The following is an 18544-nucleotide window of genomic DNA, read 5'->3' as shown; positions in this document are numbered from 1 at the left end:
GGGAATTATTTATTTGGAGGATCTCCTTTCTGTAATTGCTGTCACTGAATAGCAGTCAGATGATGGCAATTGCCTTGTATTTATCTTGTGAAAGAGCTGCACCAGATAGAGTGCCTCTGCTAAAGATATGGATTTAGTGTCTTCTTACAAAGGAAGCTATAAACACATGAAAATTATTATTGTTAAGCTTTAGGAATTCAGATTAATGAAGAGGAGGGGACTTCGTGGACTTGGTGGTCTAGTGGCAAAGTCTCCACACTCCCGATGCACCAGGCCCGGGTTTGACCCCTGGTCAGGGAATTAGACCCCACATGCTGCAACTAAGGAGTCCACGTGTGGGTGTGCATGCTGAGGCCTTCAGTCGTGTCCCGACTCTTTGCGACCCCATGGGCTGCATGCCTTCCAGGCTCCTCTGTCCATGGGATTCTCCTGATCCTGCATGTTGCAACAAAGGATCCTGCATGCCGCAACTAAGACCCAGCACAGCCAAATAACTAAAAAATTTATTATTTTTAAAACTTCAAACATTTTAGAAATCTATAATATAGAAAGGGGTGTATACCCTATTCCCTCCCAAAGAAACAATTATCAACAATTTGGTGATGAGTTCTCTAGTTTTTGTCTCTATTATAATGATTCTTCCTTTATTTTGTAACTCAAACTTTAAACTCATTCCTTCACGTCCTGCTTTATAGATACCATTTATTGAGTGTTTGCTGTGTGCCAGGTATTACATTCAGTGTCTTTACTTATGCTATTTCATTTAATCCTTCTATCAATACTCTGAGGACTACGTATTATCCTCATTATTTTACAGATGAGGAAATTGAATCTTACAGTAAGGCTATTGCTCAAGGTTATATATACAACTGAGTGACAGCCAATTTTTCAGTCCAGATCTGATTCTAAATTCTATCTTAACCATTAATACATCCTTAAAAAGACTTGAAGCGCTTCAGATAGGAAGGGCGAGGAAATTATAGAAGACCCTGAGGACAGAGTAGACAAAAAGAAGCCTTAAATGGAACCACTGCACCTGAATCAACTTTCCCCATTACCATTTTCTAGGTTACCTTGAAATGCCTGAAGTTTAGTTAGCCGTTTGGTAAAGGTCAGCATTTTTACTGAATTATCTCTTGTAAAGTTGCTCGAAAACTTAGAACATAACTTGACTAGTGCATTCATATATCAAACAATGATGTTATTTAGGAATATGGTAGTAACATGCTATATTGGACCTCAGTTTAACCATAAAGAATGTGAGACAGAAAGAAGTTGATTCTTGTCTATCAAGGAGAATCATTTGGATATGGGATACAAAATGTGGTGAAAGGATTTGGAGCCCAAAGTTTATGAAAAGGTTATTTAAAAGGACTTTCTCACTTTAGACAAACTTTTCTCCTGGCCCATGCAAATGACATTCCAGGATACTGAGAGAATTTGAGAACGAGGTTGCTAAACTGCTCTCAGTGATCCATAAAGAACCACTGCCAGTGGAAGATGTTCCAAGTCCAATATTAAAATAATAAATTTCTCCTAATAATCTTATTTTTAAAAATTTTATTGCAAAACTTTTTTCAACCATATACAAAAGACAGAACAAAGAAATCCCATGTCCCAACCTTCATGACCATTGATATTTTGCTGTGTTTATTTCCTCTATCTTCCCAACAACCACCCCCACTTATTTTTTCTGGTTTTTTTTTGTAGTATCATTATGAACTAGTGAACTTAGTGTGTTTTCATACATCTTATATAATTGTACTTTTAATCAAGCATCAATGTTTTTTAAGTACTTCTACATAGGATGTATAAAAAAACACTAGGAAAAGTTTTATTAAATATCTTTCAGCAAACACTTGGCCTCCTCAATATAATCAAGAAGTTTTGCTTCTAATCTAGAAACATGTACTTACTTTAAAAAATAGCAAGCTAACACTGTCCATTGAAAAGGCCTAGAAGCAGTAATGACCCAATGTTAATGAGTATCCCTAGCATTCAGGCTGTAGTTTCTAAGAACCATTTCTAACTCAAAGGAGCCAGAGTCCTTTGTAGAAATGGCTAATTCCAGGTCCGTGTTAGGAAATGTACAGGATGGCCAGAAAGCAAGGAAATGTTCATAAACTAATGGGAGTGATATCAAAAGGACATGGGTCAGCTTGAAAAGGCCACTTTTGTTTTGATGCTTTTCCTAGTGCTGGCTGCCCTTGTTTCTTCTATCAGGAGCAATAAAAGTCATTTTTCTCCTTACATAATATAATCTGCATTCTTAAACTGAGATAGTCTTGCACAGGATCTTTCTTCAGGTCATTTTATGTGTAATATTTATTTATTGTAGCTCACCACCAGATGAGATAAGTGCTCTTACACTTTGGCTTTTATTAAATTTGAAACAGATCTTCTGTGCTATTATTTGAATAACCATGCATGTAAAATAGCGTGCCTTCTCCACACTGACACAGTTAACTATATGGTCCAGACTTCCCATGTGGTTTCCCAGATAGCTCAGTGGTAAAGAAACTGCCTGCCAATGCAGGAGATGCAGGAGACTCGAGTTCAATCCCTGGGTCAGGAAGATCCCCTGGAGTAGGAAATGGCAACCCATTCCGGTATTCTTGCCTGGAAAATTCCATGGAGAGAGGAGCCTGGTGGGCTACAGTCCTTGGGGTTGTAAAGAATCGGATATGTCTGAGGGACTGAGCATGCATGTGTGCATATGATCTAAACAGCAAATCAGAAGGAAGATATGGTTCAGTTCTATAAAATAATGATTTACATTCATTGGAATAACTTTTATCAGCAACCTGCCACTAAGTTTGTTGTTGTGGAGAACATAGTGATTTGTCATGATCCTTGTCCTTGAGACCCTTATCCACAAGTAGAATAAAATAGATGAGGTAAATATTGATTCTTTACCAAACCTAAGGATATTAATGTTCTTGGGATTTGAAACTTAAGGTACTTAACTTATGGAGCACTTCTTTATATAGCAAGCAATAAACTATCAAAAGTCAGTATCCTGGAGGATAGTCAGGTTTAAACATGTGAATTACAAGTTCCTTAAAGGGTACTGAGAAAAATTAGGACTTTCTTTATATATCCCAATATATTCCTAACTTTAAGAAGTTGTCAGCTCAGAGGAATGACCATTCCACTCTTGGGCACAAACTACTAGGATGGAATGACCAGTGTTCTGACCCAGAGTAGCATTTTTAAAAATACTCTCTTGGTTCTCAAGAATAAATAGTCTGTGCATCACAGATGGTTCTGATAAACTTCACCAAATGAAACCAAAAAAAAAGGAACTAATTATACACGGAAGTTGCAAGTAGAAACTTTTTTTTATAGTTTCCTTTTGATGAATTAAGAAATGAGAATGGCTAGAGCCCTTTTACTTTTCACTTTCATGCATTGGAGAAGGAAATGGCAACCCACTCCAGTGTTCTTGCCTGGAGAATCCCAGGGATGGGGGAGCCTGGTGGGCTGTCATCTATGGGGTTGCACAGAGTCGGACACGATTGAAGTGACTTAGCAGCAGCAGCAGAGATCATACAGTTTTTCCTATAAGCCAAAGTTTGTGTCTCATTAGAGACCCCTAGTATTAAGAAGTTTAATCAGAGTTTGAAGTTTACTAAATTCTTTATACACCTTTGTGAAAGACATTATACTAAGCACTCTTTGGAGACTAGGGTGTGGATAGAGGCAGGTACCAGTAAATAAGACACAGATACCACATGGAGATTCACAGAGGAGGAGAGAAAGTAACAGGATGAGTAAAGCGTATCCTTAGCAACTAAGCTGTTTGTGATGAGGTAAAGAAAACAAATGTATGACAATTTATTGCAATGGGCCATACTGAAGAATGAGAAATGTGTTAAAGTGGAATTACAGACAAGCTATTGTAGGAGTCTGAAGGAGGGGAGGGTGAGTCTGAATGGTAGGTGATTGGAAACACTTCAAGGAGGAGGTGGCATTTGAACTAAGTTTTGAAAAATGAGAAAGAATCTTAGAGGTGAAAACTTATGGAGCAGGGCATTCTAGGTTGAGAGAAGGCCATACCCCAAAGAATTAAGGGAGGTGATGGGAGATGAAATGGAAAGGTTAAGTTTAAAGCAAAATTATGAACGTCCATAAATATCTTACTAATAAGTCTGGATTTTAATCGTGTGCCCCTTACGTTTTTTCTCTAAGTCAACAGTTTTTTTTTTTCAATTGCTTCTTCAGTGCTCTATTAGTAAATGACTGTTCTTCTTCACATTTCAGAAAATGTACCCCTCTTTATGACATCTTTAATAAAACCCACCTTATAACTCTTCCATGCATGCCAATAGGCTGATTTTCAAATACTTCTGATAAGAGAAATTGCTAATACTATAAATTGGCACTTTTTAATATTCTACAAAGAATTGTACCTATCTGAATATGTTAGCATTTAATGTTAACATGAGTTTTTCAGGGAATATTCAGATGATATTTGTGAATATTATTCCACATAAAAATGGGACAAAATGAATAAATACCGCCCTGGTTTAATGACTTCTCTCAGAGACCTTTCTTTGCTGTTTTCCTTAAAATAATTATAAATTTGAAGTTGCCAAGTAGCCTGTTTCCTAAATCGTGGGAAAGAGATTTTATTCTCGAATCTGAAGTTCATGTAAATATTCTTTTGTTATTCTTGAATCTTCAATTTCCCTCAGCCCAAATTTATTCCTCAACTTACCCCAACATCTACAAGCTCTGCTGACTCTTCCTCTGATCAATATCCGTGACCTGCCCACAGTCCTCTATTCTACCACCATCGCCCAACCCAAGCCCCCAGCGTCTCTAGCTGGGCTGCTGTTCCTCCTCACTAGCTAGTCTCCCTGATTGCCCTTTAGCTCCGCAGCCCATTCTTTCCTGTTTTACAGAATTCTCCACAGGGAGCCAGAATGATCATTTTTAAAGTATCTGATCAGCTGTGTTAATTGCTTACGTTAAACTCTCCAAAGGCTTCCTACCACACTTACCTTGGCTTACAAAGCTGCTGGTTCTTTCCTTGGACCCTTTGCACTTTTAGTTCCTTTTCCTGGAATGCTTTTCTCCTTCCAGGACCACTTAGTCTAAAGTAAAACAAATCAAGAAGTCACACTCTCTAGCATACGTATTTTATTTTCTTCAGTTTCATAGCCCTGAAGTATATGAAATTATCTGGTCACTGTTTACAGTCTGCTTCCTCTCCCACCAGATACATTTTCACTAAATTGTGAATTCTAGAAAGGCAGTGACCTTGTCTGCTGACTGTTGTATCCCCAACAAAAGATACTGTTATATCTTTTCTAATCAATTCCAAGATTTCTGTAAGTATATCGAACTGTCAACATTTGATATGCTTCAGATGCCTTTGCTACTTTTAAGGTATCCCCAGCATCTGAAATAGTGCCAGGCACATTGTAGATATTTAGTGGATATTCAGTGAGTGGTGTTTGAATGAACTGTGACAAATGGTACCTATACTTCCATTAACAGCAGTATTGAAACGGTTCTTTTGATACATAGTTCTCTCTTTCTCTCTTGTTTGTGCTTTAGCTATGAAGTTCCACAGATCGCCTTACGTTGTGGTATTATGCTGAGAGAATGTATTCGACATGAACCACTTGCCAAAATCATCCTCTTTTCTAACCAATTCCAAGATTTCTTTAAGTATGTCGAACTGTCAACATTTGATATCGCTTCAGATGCCTTTGCTACTTTTAAGGTAATTCCCTGTCCCTTCCCCACCCCACCCCAGCCCCTGCCAGAATCAGCTGGGTTATTTAGTTTCAGTACTTAAGTCACTTGGCTCTAAGAGGCAGTTTAATTTTAAAAAGCAGAAAGAAAAACAACAATACAGTATACTAATGCATATATATGGAATTTGAAAGATGGTTAACGATAACCCTATATGCGAGACAGAATAAGAGACACAGATGCATAGAACAATTTTATGGACTCTGAGGGAGAAGGTGAGGGTGGGACGTTCTGGGAGAATAGCATTGAAACATGTATATTATCATATGTGAAACAGAACACCATTCCATGTTCGATGCATGAGACAAGGGCTCAGGGCCGGGGCAATGGGATGACCCAGAGGGATGGGATGGGGAGGGAGGTGGGTGGGGGGTCCAGGAAGGGGAACACATGTAAACCCATGGCTGATTCATGTCAATCTATGGCAAAAACTATTAAAATATTGTAAAGTAATTAGCCCCCAACTAAAATAAATAAATTTATTTAAAAAAAAATAAAAAGCAGAAAATTGTATTTCTTAGACCTGAGCATAGCCAACCGTGTATGATGTGGATCGTAAGAGAGTTCAGTAAACAGAATGCAATCTACTAGACCCGTCTATCACATTGTGGAAAAAGCAACTCAACATGCTTGTCGTGGGGCTTCCCTGGTGGTCTAGTGATTAACAACCCACCTTGCAGTGCTGGGGACTCTGGTTCAACCTCTGGTTGGGGAAGATCCCACATGACATGAAGCAACTGGGCACATAAAAAGTCTCACTTGGCCAAACAACAGTTGTACAGTGGCTACAGATGAAGCCCCCAAGAGTATATCCTAGAACACATGGTAGGAGGGGCCTTGGTGTGTCAAATATGAAGAAGGACATTTAACACAAAGGACCATTCCATTCCTTTCTAGCAAATATCTGTGCCAAAACAATTAAGAAGGTGTTCTCTAGTAGTAAATACTGTAGTGCCATTTTTTTTTTCCCTTTTCTATCTGATGACCCTTCGCCATCATGGAAACAAGTTAGTTCCTTTTTTGAAAAACCATAGATAAGACTTCACAAATAGCTGTACACCGACAGCAGCTCTAATGAAGGGGAAAAAAGCAAATTCAATTCAGCATTTATTTCTGAAAATTTCCCCAAAGATTTTTCATTTAATAGGATAAATAAACATGATAATAATGTCTTGACATCATATGATCAACCCAATTTAATTTTCAGCACAATATTGAAGCACAAAGATAAATTACGACAGTTTGTACTTGAGCATATTTTTGTTGAACTTAAGTCCCTGAGAATCTAAATAACATTAAAAAAAAACTTTCCTAATATGCTGCTGCTGCTGCTGCTGCTGCTGCTAAGTCGCTTCAGTTGTGTCCGACTCTGTGTGATCCCATAGACGGCAGCCTACCAGGCTCCTCTGTCCATGGGATTTTCCAGGCAAGAGTACTGGAGTGGGGTGCCATTGCCTTCTCCCCCTAATATGCTACTGATATTGAAAATGCCAATTTTCTACATTTTACCAAAATGCTGTGGTCAATATAATGTAATGAACGCAAATCACTTTTTAAAAATCAGTTAATTTCTTTATTTTTGGCTGTGCTTTGTCTTCATTGCTGTTTGTGTAGGCTTTCTGTAGTTGCAGCTAGTGGGCGCTACTCTTCCTTGCGGTGTGAGGGCTTCTCATTGGAGTGGTTTCTCTTGTTGAGTAGCACAGTTTCTAGAGCACAGGCTCAGTAGTTGTGGCACATGGGCTTAGTTACTCCGAGGCATGTGGGATCTTCCTGGACCAGGGATCGAACCTGTGTCCCCTGCATTGGCAAGCAGATTCTTACCCACTAGGCCACTAGGGAAGTCCCACTTTTTTTTTTAAGTAACTGCTTTCAGAGGGATTTGTTTGCTTGATTGGTTGGCTGGTTTGGGCTTTTGTTTTTAACTTCCTAGGCTTAGCCTTTTTTTTTTTGACCTGTAGGATGACTGTTGTTCAGTTTAATTATTGTTGTTTTACCATTATTGTATTATATTTTTTCATGGCATTGTCTGCAAATTTTCCATTCCCCAAAAGGATTCCTTATAACCACAGTCTCTTCCACGCCCCCCCCCCAAGAAGTGACATGCTAAAAAGTGATTTGAATTCCATCTCTGTCTGCACCTGATTTGCTGTACATCCTTGAGCAAGTTAGTTAACCCTTGGGCCTCATTTTCTTCATCTGTGAGATGAGGAACGTAATCCCCGTTTTTGCAGAGTTGTGCAGATTAGAAATAACCTATGTAGAGTGCGAAGCACACTCTCAAGCACATAGTAAACCCTTTGTCAATGCAGCTGCTGCTAGCTGTTGTGGTCTTGGGTCCCTGCCATGGAATGTGTGTCTCTGTCATTTCACCCTGAGTTCTTCCAGGCTGTGCAGAATTCACTAAAATACCAATATCAATAATTTTTAGCAGAAGACTTAGACCGTGCAAAAGCTAGTCCTGTCAAAACAGAATTGTTAGAAGGTGGGATGAAAGAGTACACTATTTTCAATACTTTTTAAAATTTTTTTAAATTTGAATTTTAGTTTTCTTGGCAATTTCCTGCTTTTTCCTTTTTTGGGGGGATCCTAGCTATTTTTTTCCCGCTCAGTTCTTTGATCTTTAATAATGCAACAACTGTATTTGTTTATGTACTGTGTATATATATACACAGACACACATATATAAGATATTATAGAAAAATCCAAGTGAACGTTTTGGCCCACCCTATATATGTATATGAGGGCTTCCCAGGTGGTACTAGTGGTAAAGTACCTACCTGCCAATGCAGGAGATGTAAGAGACACAGGTTTGATCCCTGGGTCGGGAACATACCCTGGAAGAAGGCATGGCAACCCACTCCAGTATTCTTGCCTGGAGAATCCCATGGACAGAGGAGCCAGGCAGGCTGCAGTCCATGGGGTCAAACAGAGTTGAACACAACCGAAGCGACTTAGCACGCATATATGTATATGGGGCTCCCCCGGTGGCTCAGATGGTAAAGAATCTGCCTGCTATGCAGGAGACCTGGGTTCCATCCCTGGGGTGGGAAGATCCCCTGGATATGGTACAGTCCCTCCAGTTTTGTGCATGCATTATTATGTGTATAAATTTGAGGGTATATCTAGGTATATATAATGTGTACACACTCACTTATTGTCTATCCACACACATATGTGCTGGAGGAATTTTTCCCTACCCTATTACATATTCTATTGTTGGATTTTAAAGTTATTTTTTCCCTTAGAATTTGAAAGAGCTGCTCCTCACAGAACCCCTCCTTATTCCTCTTTCTTTGGTGTAACACTAATGTAGCGTGAATGGAAAACCTTTGCTGGTAGCACTTATCCGCCAGGTACTCTTTCCGGTGTCACCATCGTTGCAGGTGTAGGGCCTGAGGCCACGGCAGATTGTGATCCTTGTAGTCAAGGCTGATGACTGGCATAAGAGATGTGGAGCTCCATGGGTGCAGCCATCGAGAGTGCCTGCTGTAGCCCATGCAGAGACCTTTCTAACCTGAGTCAGCTCAGAAAACCACCAGTAATGCTCAGGAGATTGGGGGTGTAAAAACTGGGCATTCCAAATATCCACTTAGAAAAAGACTAGGGACCCCAAAAGGTTGCTATGGAACTAGGGGGTCTCTGATGTAGCAACTAGTTTGAATTTTGACTGGGATGAATTCCTTAGAGCGTTTTCCCATTTTAAAATCCCAGTTCCAGAGCTGTACTGTTACGTTCTCCTGGGGAAACAAGTACATGTCTCCAGTGATAGGCCCAGTGGTCAAACAGGTTGTGATGATAAGTAATAGGAAATGAAGTTAATAGCCAGTTTCATTATTTGGGGGCTTGAAAATTGTAGTGCCAACTGATGAGGACCTACCATATATCACAGGGAATTCTACTCAATACTCTGTAATGACCTATGTGGGAAAAGAATCAGAGAGTGGATGTATGTGTACATATATAACTGATTCACTTTGCTGTACAGCAGAAACTGACACAACATTGTAAATCAATTATATGCCAATACAAATTTTTAAAAAGAAAAAAGAAAACAGTAGTGCAAATTACTTTAAATATTTAACCTTTTATTTAAATAAAAATAAGTGAGTTTTACAACCCAGGACTCCGTGGCAACCTGGAGGAGTGGGATGGGATGGGAAAATGGGAGGGAGGTTCATATCAGTCATATGAATATGACTGATTCATGTTGATGTACGGCAGAAACCAGCACAATATTGTAAAGCCATTATCCTCCAATTAAAAATATTTTTCTAAAGAGGAGTGAGTTTTACCGTTGCGGCTGCTTTCTTTTTCTCTGTAAGTTTATGTTGTGTATCTTGTATATACTTTTAATTAAATTAGAAGTTTTAATTAAATATGTATTAAAGCCTAAGAATTTATTTTGGAAAACTTGAAAATTCATGTTGTTTTTAATTAAATTCTGCATAGCACCTAGGCAAGGCATTTAGCCTTTAAGCATATTAAGAGGATTAGCTGGGGCTTGTTTTCTTTTGACCTCAAGGTGACTTAAGGTTATGATTTAGGTGTGAATTTTCAATCAAACGTTCCTTTATGCTTTTGTTCAGTTTCCTGGGAGTTATGTCTATAATTAGATCAGGCTCCTTGTCCTCAACTTTGAAAGAGTGCATTGAGCTACTTAGTAACTGCACAACACTTCACAGCCCACTGACCTAAGCGCAGGACTAGGACAATGCTGAGATAAATGTCATTCTTGTGGGACTTCCCTGGCGGTCCAGTGGCTGAGACTCCACGCTCCCAATGCAGGGGCCCAGATTCCATCCCTGGCCAGGGAAATAGATCCCACATGCCATAACTAAGAGTTTGAATGCTGCAACTAGAGATCCCACATGCCACAACTAAGACCCAGTGCAGCCAAATAAATAAGTAAAATAAATGTAGTTTTTTAAATGTCGTTCTTGTGCTTCTGAGAATCCTAGACACCTCCATTTCAAAAGTGATTAAGAAGAAAACTAAAGGTCAATCATTGAAAATCTGTTACCTTGTGAGATATGGTTTTAGTCCGTTCAAAGTTTTTTGTTTTTAATAGTTATCAATGACATTTTAAAAGATCATCATAAGCTTTATTTGAATATTTATTGTATAATATTTACAGTGTAGAGTTATGGGCTTGAAGAAATATAACATAAGCTTGTCTCTTTGGTAACATTTGTTTCACTAGTTAAATTATTTCTATTATCTAACAATGATACGAATTTAAAGCACTCTGTTGTTTTTAGCATGAAACAAATTGTATTTCACATCTTAAACTAAGAAATGGAAATAATTCTGAGATGTAAATGAAAATATTCTGAAATTGTTATGCTTCAAATTAATTGACTTAGAAAATCTTAGAAGAAAAAATAGATTTGTAAAATTTATTACCTATAATAATTTTGTTTCATTGACTGTTCTTTTTCTAGGATTTGCTAACTAGACATAAAGTGTTGGTAGCAGACTTCTTAGAACAAAATTATGACACTGTAAGTAGAAGTCGTTTTTAAGTCTTTATTTCATTCTTCCTTTCCCTCTCTCCTTCTTAGATCTCTTAGCACTTACTTCTATTTATGAGAGAAATTGAAACCAACCATCCACTTGCTTGGTTTATTACCCAGAAGTCAGATCATTAAGAAACTATGAAAAATAGAGGATAGCAGGAGATCAGGGCGTCCTTGTTTTTCTTTTCTCTTCCTGTTGTGCTCTGGAGCTCCAGGAAACAACCAGCACCAGCTCACTTTGACCTTGACTTAAGAGCATCCATGTGGCCCTTAAGAGGCGGTGTATATGTACGTGCTAAGTCCCTTCGGTCGTGTCCGACTCTGTGCGACCCCATGGACTATAGCCCACCAGGCTCCTCTCTCCATGGGAGTCTCCAGGCAGGAATACTGGAGTGGGTTGCCATTCACTTCTCCAGGGGAATCTTCCTGACCCAGGGATTGAATCCAGGTCTCCTGCATTGCACCAGATGCTTTACCATCTAAGCCATATAGGGCACCCCACCTTTAATAAAATGAATCATTTTACATGGTTGATAACTAGTTTCACTGACTAGTAGAAATACCAAAATATACATCTGTCTTCCAGCTCCCTTCTCTAAGGGTAAATCCATCTCATCCTTTTGATAATCAGCTATCATTGTTACTGAACCAAACTTACCCGGCATGCAGCAACGCCAGTCTGCTGACACCGGGTTGTGGTGAAGGAAAGTCCAGGATTTACTGCAAGGCAATAAATGCCCCACACTCCTTGGAGTGTGGGGCAGCTAATGCTCAAAAGACTCAAATCCCAAATAGTTTTCCAGGAAGGGGTGAGGGTTGTGAGTGGACCGTCTTCTGACTGGTTGGTAGTAAGGTGACAAGGTGGCATATCAGGGGTTAACATCATCAACCCCTTCATTTCAACCAGTATGAGGTCTCTGTACTTGTGTTCAGTATACAGTTAACTTCTTCCACCTGGTGGGGATTTCAGTCTCTCTTAAACAACTCAAGGATATGGCTCAGGATATTATCTATAGACTTTATGGAGGACCTAAAGATCCCTGACTTTGTTTTTGGCTCAACTGTTACTGTTTTGTCTTGCTTGACTGTTGTCCTTGGTTTCTGCATTTTCTCACTTCTCTGATTAAATGTGCTCTTTGGAACCCGGGCCTTGGAGGGTAAGCCTTTCCTAGAAACAAGAAGTCGGAGACTCGGGAGGGTACATCCCTGGGAACGCCCTCATGGTCCTGCTTGCTTTCATCATGTGACTCTTCCAGGAAGCTCTCCCTAACATACACCCTAACCCCCTCACCCCAAACAGACACACACACACTCTCTCTCTCTCCCCTCCTCCCATTCTCCTTCTTTCTCACACGTTTTCCACATTGTATAATATTATTATGGTGTGTCTTTGTATCTTTCTGTCTGGTTCATAAGCTCCCTGGGAGGCAGGAACCTTATCTGTCAAACACAGGGGCTCAGAATGCAGTACAGATTTATGTCCAGTTGCTTTGCTTCAGAATCCTGCTGTGTCTCTTACTAATTATATGATTCTGAACAAGTTACTGTGCCTACCAAAAAATGAGGATATTAATAATAGCTACTTCATAGGGTTGTTGTAGGAAGTTGACAAGATTTATGGTTTTCAGGATAGTACCATGGATTAATTTTTATCATGATTACTTAGACATCCTTAATACCTAACTCAGTACCATATATTTGGTGGTATTAAATGAACATTGGATAAACAAACCCAACCAAGAGCTACAATGCTTTTGCTAAGTGTACCATCAATAGAAACAGCATTCAGTTCAGTTCAGTCCAGCCTCTCAGTCGTGTCCGCTTCTTTGCGACCCCATGAACCGCAGCACGCCAGGCCTCCCTGTCCATCACCAACTGCCGGAGTCCACCCAAACCCATGTCCATTGAGTCGGTGATGCCATCCAACCATCTCATCCTCTGTCGTCCCCTTCTCCTCCTGCCCTCAATCTTTCCCAGCATCAGGGTCTTTTCAAATGAGTCAGCTCTTCGCATCAGGGGGCCAAAGTATTGGAATTTCAGCTTCAATATCAGTCCTTCCAATGAACATCCAGGACTGATCTCCTTTAGGATGGACTGGTTGGATCTCCTTGGAGTCCAAGGAACTCTCAAGAGTCTTCTCCAACACCACAGTTCAAAAGCATCAATTCTTCGATGCTCAGCTTTCTTTATAGTCCAACACTCATATCCATACATGACTATTGGAAAAACCATAGCTTTGACTAGACGGACCTTTGTTGGCAAAGTAATGTCTCTGCTTTTTAATATGCTGTCTAGGTTGGTCATAACTTTCCTTCCAAGGAGTAAGCGTCTTTTAATTTCATGGCTGCACTCACCATCTGCAGTGATTTTGGAGCCCCCAAAAATAAAGTCAGCCACTGTTTCCCCATCTATTCGCCATGAATTAAAGTAAAACATAGCACAGGCTTAGAGACAAAACTTTACATGGCTTGTTGCAGTGTTAGTTTAGCTGCTCTAGACCAGTACTGTCCAGTTGAAATATAATGCAAGCCACTGTGTAATGTAAAATTTTGTAGTTAGCCACACAAAAAGATAAACGGAAACAGATGACTCTGGGAAGCTATGGAACACCCTGCCCACATCCTGTGTTTCTACACATCCAAATCATAGAAATCACACTATGGCTTTCTTCTTCATAAATTGTTTGCTACTCTTCCTTTGAGATTAAGAATTATCAATGTAATCATGAAATCAAAAGTGATTTTCATATCCTAAAATTATCAAGAGAAAATCTATGAAATCAATTGGAGACCTTTGATCAAAGTGTAAAATATGAAGGGAGAAAAAGATTACTGCCAGATGTATCCAAAAGCTTCAAGACTAAAAGAGACTCATGTATTTTTGAATTTAGGAAACAAACTTATTATAGTTTGTTCAGTAACTGTAGATGCTGGATGGAATGTTAAAGACTCATTGTTGTTCAGTCACTAAGTAATGTCCAACTCTTTGTGACCCCATAGACTGCAGCACACCAGGCTTCCCTGTCCTTCACTATGGAGATAGTGCATAGTTTTCTCAAATTCATTATATGTAATATTTATAATAAATGAAAATAAGAGGACAAAGATAGCTTATGACAAAACCTGTATATCAACTACTCATCTTTTCTATAGAATGAGTGAAATAATGTGTTGTGCAATTTGCACTCAAGGATAATAAGCAACAATTTTGAGAGACCATAAGCTCATTCTCTTTGACCCTTATTTACCTAACTTTTTCTTTATAGTCACATCTTGTGTAATTTAGTAGTCTCACAGATACTGAGCCTATTTCACTGACCTGAACATTGGCTTCAAGAACTCATGCTCCTTAAACATTTCATACTTGTTGAGTTTCTTATTTCTTTAGTGGTAAACCTGAAGCTGGAGGACATGGTATATGACCTAAAATAATGAAACTGGGAGCCTAGGGAGTCAATAATACCTTATATGCATGCATTGACATTTTATGGTTACAAGTAAAATTTACCACGATGTTTGTCTGATGCCTTTAGTGACCCACAAAATCCTTCTTGTGTTCCATGACAATCAGAATAAATAATAAAACCTTCAAGTAAAAGAAAAAAAAATTACTGTGACTTTAATGTGAGCTCCGTGATTTTGTTTTCTCAGTTTCTGAATTCTCTCTTGGGCATTCTCACCAGTGTACACAGCTTGTCTTCATCACTCATACCTGGCATTTGGTCTTCCGAGGACCATTTGCTACCCTCCCCAGACTCTAAACTCTTGCTTTCAGCTCTCTTCCAGGCTTGCCCTCCCACCTAAGTGGCCTCTGAGTGTGCCTATGTGTGACCAGAGGTTGACACTGAACTTTCCCAGCTGCCGGCACTCTGTGTTCAACCGAAGGGCCTAGACTGTGTTTGATGACCAATCACACTAGGAAACGGGCCCCCATCACCAGTGTCTCCCAGCTTCTGGGGAGAGTGGAAGTGCTCCAGAGAGGCCAGTTGGGATTCACATGGCCATCATGTGGCAGAAGTGGCCCTATTCCTCTGCCTGCTCATGCTGTGAATTTGCCAGTTTGATTCTTTATGAGTTGCTAAGTGTCTTCAATCTTTTCTCAAATTATCCAAAGACTAATAGCTACCAGCAAGACTGCGTAAACGCATTTCTTTAAAATGGCATAAAATGAGTTATCCTGCAGCTCATTAGATGAGTTAATAGATGCTTTCTTCAGGACTTCCCTGGTGGTCTAGAGTTAGGAATCTGCCTGCCCATGCAGGCAATATGGGTTCCATCCTTGGTCTGGGAAGATCCCACATGCTAAGAGGCAATCAAGACCGGGCACCAATGCTGCTGAGCCCACGCACTGCAACTAGAGAAAGCCCACGCATGGCAACAAAGACTCAACACAGCCAAAAATAAAATAAAATAGATGTTTTAGTCAAAGTGCTTTATTGGGAGGACTCAATTACTCCTTTTTTCTACTCAATTTCTACTTTGCAGAACTAAAATAAAACAGAGGGAAGCATGTCTCTGGTATCACCCGCCTCCTCGTCCCCCGATATCTCTATGAGTAAGTGCAGATGGAGAAATGGGGAAACCTCCCCATGGACAAAGGCAATCCACCCGGACATACACAGCACAACGTCTGGGCTGGGCTGAAGGACTGCGGATTTACTTCTGAAGCAAACAGACTTAACACAGAGAAATCACTGCTGGGTTTACATTATTAATATTTCTTTTCTTTTCATTAGATTTTTGAAGACTATGAGAAACTGCTTCAGTCTGAGAATTATGTGACTAAAAGACAATCTTTGAAGGTAATGTCAAATTTCTTTAAGTTAGAGTCTCGAGAAGTTGACATTCTTGTTCGTAAATGACTGGTTTAATAGTGGACAAGTAGGAAATTCTCTGCTGGTCCAGTGGTTAGGACTCTGAGCTTCCACTGCAGGGGTCAGGTGTTTGATCTCTGGTCAGGGAACTAAGATCCCTCAAGCCATTTTGCACCACAAAAAAACAAACCAAAAAATTGTGGGCAAGTAAATACAGAAAAATTATTCTCTTTTTTTGTAAGTTGAGAGGTATTTTCTATGTTATGACTGTGTGTGTTAGTCACTCAGTCTTGTCCAACTCTTTGTGACCCCATGTAGCCCGCCAGGCTCCTCTGTCCATGAAATTCTCCAGGCAAGAATACTGGAGTGAGTAGGCATTTCCTTCTCCAGGGGATCTTCGACCCAGAGATGGAACCCTGGTCTCCTGCATTGCAGGTGGATTCTTTACCTACGGGGCACAGTACTTTGTAGCAAAACAAGCTAAGTGCTCTGCTTCAAATACTTTTTGGAAGTAACAGTAAAAGTATTAAGTACAGGGTAAGTACAGAATGAGGGATCTATGTTTATATGTAACCAAACAGCATTTGTGATATTAGATTCTATCTACGATGAAATACCTGTAGAAATGCCTGTTCCTCATCAGACAGGGACCCTGCAGAGTAGAGCCACATCCATCCCTGAGGGATCTCCCCTTCCTCAGTGAAAAGGTGCCTGGAGGCAGCCGTTTTGCCCACATGAAGAGGGAGAGCTCCTGAGGGAGTGAGGCATTGGCTGGAGCTGCATCTCTGCCCTTCAGATCCTACTCAGAGCTTCAAATGAAGGTTTTTGGCAGATAATAATTTGCTGATTTTTGTCAAGCCATTTGTATGATGCTTGAGCTTACTAAATATTTTATATTATTATATATTATTATTTTATTTATTATTTCTAAAATGTATTATTTTTACATGCTGACATTATAGAACAGTGCATTTGTTTCTAAATATTGGATACAGTTTTAAGCTCAACAGATAAATTAAATCTATATATTATTACATATTAATATTCTATATATTATTTCTAAAATATATTATTTTTACATATTGACATTATAGAGCATTACACTTGTTTATAAATATTGGATGCAGTTTTAAGCTAGAGCGATAAATTAAATCTGTCTTGTACCACATATTTGTCAGTTCGCTCTCCCTGTGACTGTGTCAGCCTTGACCGCGCTCCCCTGTACCTGTGCCCTTGCTGCTCCAGCTTTACCCGTTGAGGGGGAGGTCAGTGGACTATTTCCAGCCAGTCATTCAGCACTCTTTATTGAGTTTCTCCTTGTGGAGAAACCCGTACAGCGTGATCCACGTTGAAAAAAATACCATGGGTATGCTGCTCTCTGTACTGGGGGTGAAGTAATGAGACAGAACTTCAGGCGAAGGCCATCTATGCTGTGTTCTCCCATGTCCAGAAAGCTTGTTAAAAGCAGTTGAAGGGGCTTCCCTGGCAGGTCCAGTGGTTAAGAATCCACCTCGAAGTTCAGGGGACATGGGTTCAATCCCTGGTCAGGGAACTAAGATCCCACGTGCCATGGAGCAACTAAGCCCACACACCACAAGTACTGAGCCCACACTCCATACCTAGAGTCAGTGTGCCACAGTGAAAGATCTTGTATGACATAACTAAGGCCCTATGCAGCAAATAAATGAATTAATTAAAAATAGCAGTCAAAGACGAGGGCACATCCTGTTGGGACAGTCGTGTACTGAAAGAGTCAAGCCAGGAAAACTCTGTGTTACAGAAGTAGAGGACTTTGAATGCTCTAAAGGGCCAATGTATAGCTAATTGCTCATGAATTTTCCAAGACCTTCCTCTTTTCAGTGGGAATCTGTCAGATACTGGACCAAAGTAGAGAGGTTGATGTGAACTAAAATGATTGAACAAATTTGGATCAAGAAAGCTGGGGTCATAGGCTTTGAGTTGATCCTCGTACCATTTCCCACAGTGACGAGAACTTGCGGCAGATTTTTCTAAGATCGACGGTCTCTAGGGCCGACATTTTTTTTACCCAGATATCTCCCTTCTTGGGCTTCTCCCTGCTTTTCTTTCCAACTGTCCTGTCATCCCCTCTTACCCATGTGCCCTCATTCTCTTCTCAGGATGTCTCAACCCCACCTGGTCCTGTTCCCTTGTTAATATTTGTAAAATGGTTGGAGCAGAACCCATCACATGGTACGGACTGGATATATTTGCTAAAGAAAATTGAAGTAAATTTCATTAATAAATATTCTTCATCATTGTCCCCAAAGTTCAGTCTCTGGAAGGCACGGATCTATTCTAAATAAATAATTGGGACTAGGGTATGAGTTAGAGGGCTTCCCAGGTGGCTCAGTGGTAAAGACTCTGCCTGCCACAGCAGGATATGCATCACCACAAACAAAGCTAATGGAGGTGATGGATTTCAGTTGAG

The 18544-nt window shown here is 39.9% G+C and overlaps 1 protein-coding gene across 9 annotated transcripts in view; it reads left to right on the top strand.

Annotated features, from left to right (window-relative positions):
- The window catches only part of CAB39L (calcium binding protein 39 like), a 90291-nt gene that overhangs the window by 53444 nt on the left and 18303 nt on the right, over positions 1–18544 (top strand). For all 9 annotated transcript variants that reach the window (XM_081547564.1, XM_081547566.1, XM_081547573.1 and 6 more), the window contains 3 exons: positions 5566–5734; positions 11208–11267; positions 16018–16083. In XM_081547564.1, coding sequence (XP_081403690.1) covers positions 5566–5734; positions 11208–11267; positions 16018–16083 — 295 coding nt within the window. The remainder of the gene's footprint in view (positions 1–5565; positions 5735–11207; positions 11268–16017; positions 16084–18544) is intronic.

The sequence above is a fragment of the Giraffa tippelskirchi genome, chromosome 12, assembly GCF_054371585.1.
Source record: "Giraffa tippelskirchi isolate mGirTip1 chromosome 12, T2T-mGirTip1v1.2.pri, whole genome shotgun sequence".
Classification (NCBI taxonomy): Eukaryota; Metazoa; Chordata; class Mammalia; order Artiodactyla; family Giraffidae; genus Giraffa; species Giraffa tippelskirchi.
The sequence above is the reverse complement of the archived record's forward strand: the minus strand, read 5'-3'. Positions and strand labels throughout refer to the sequence as shown.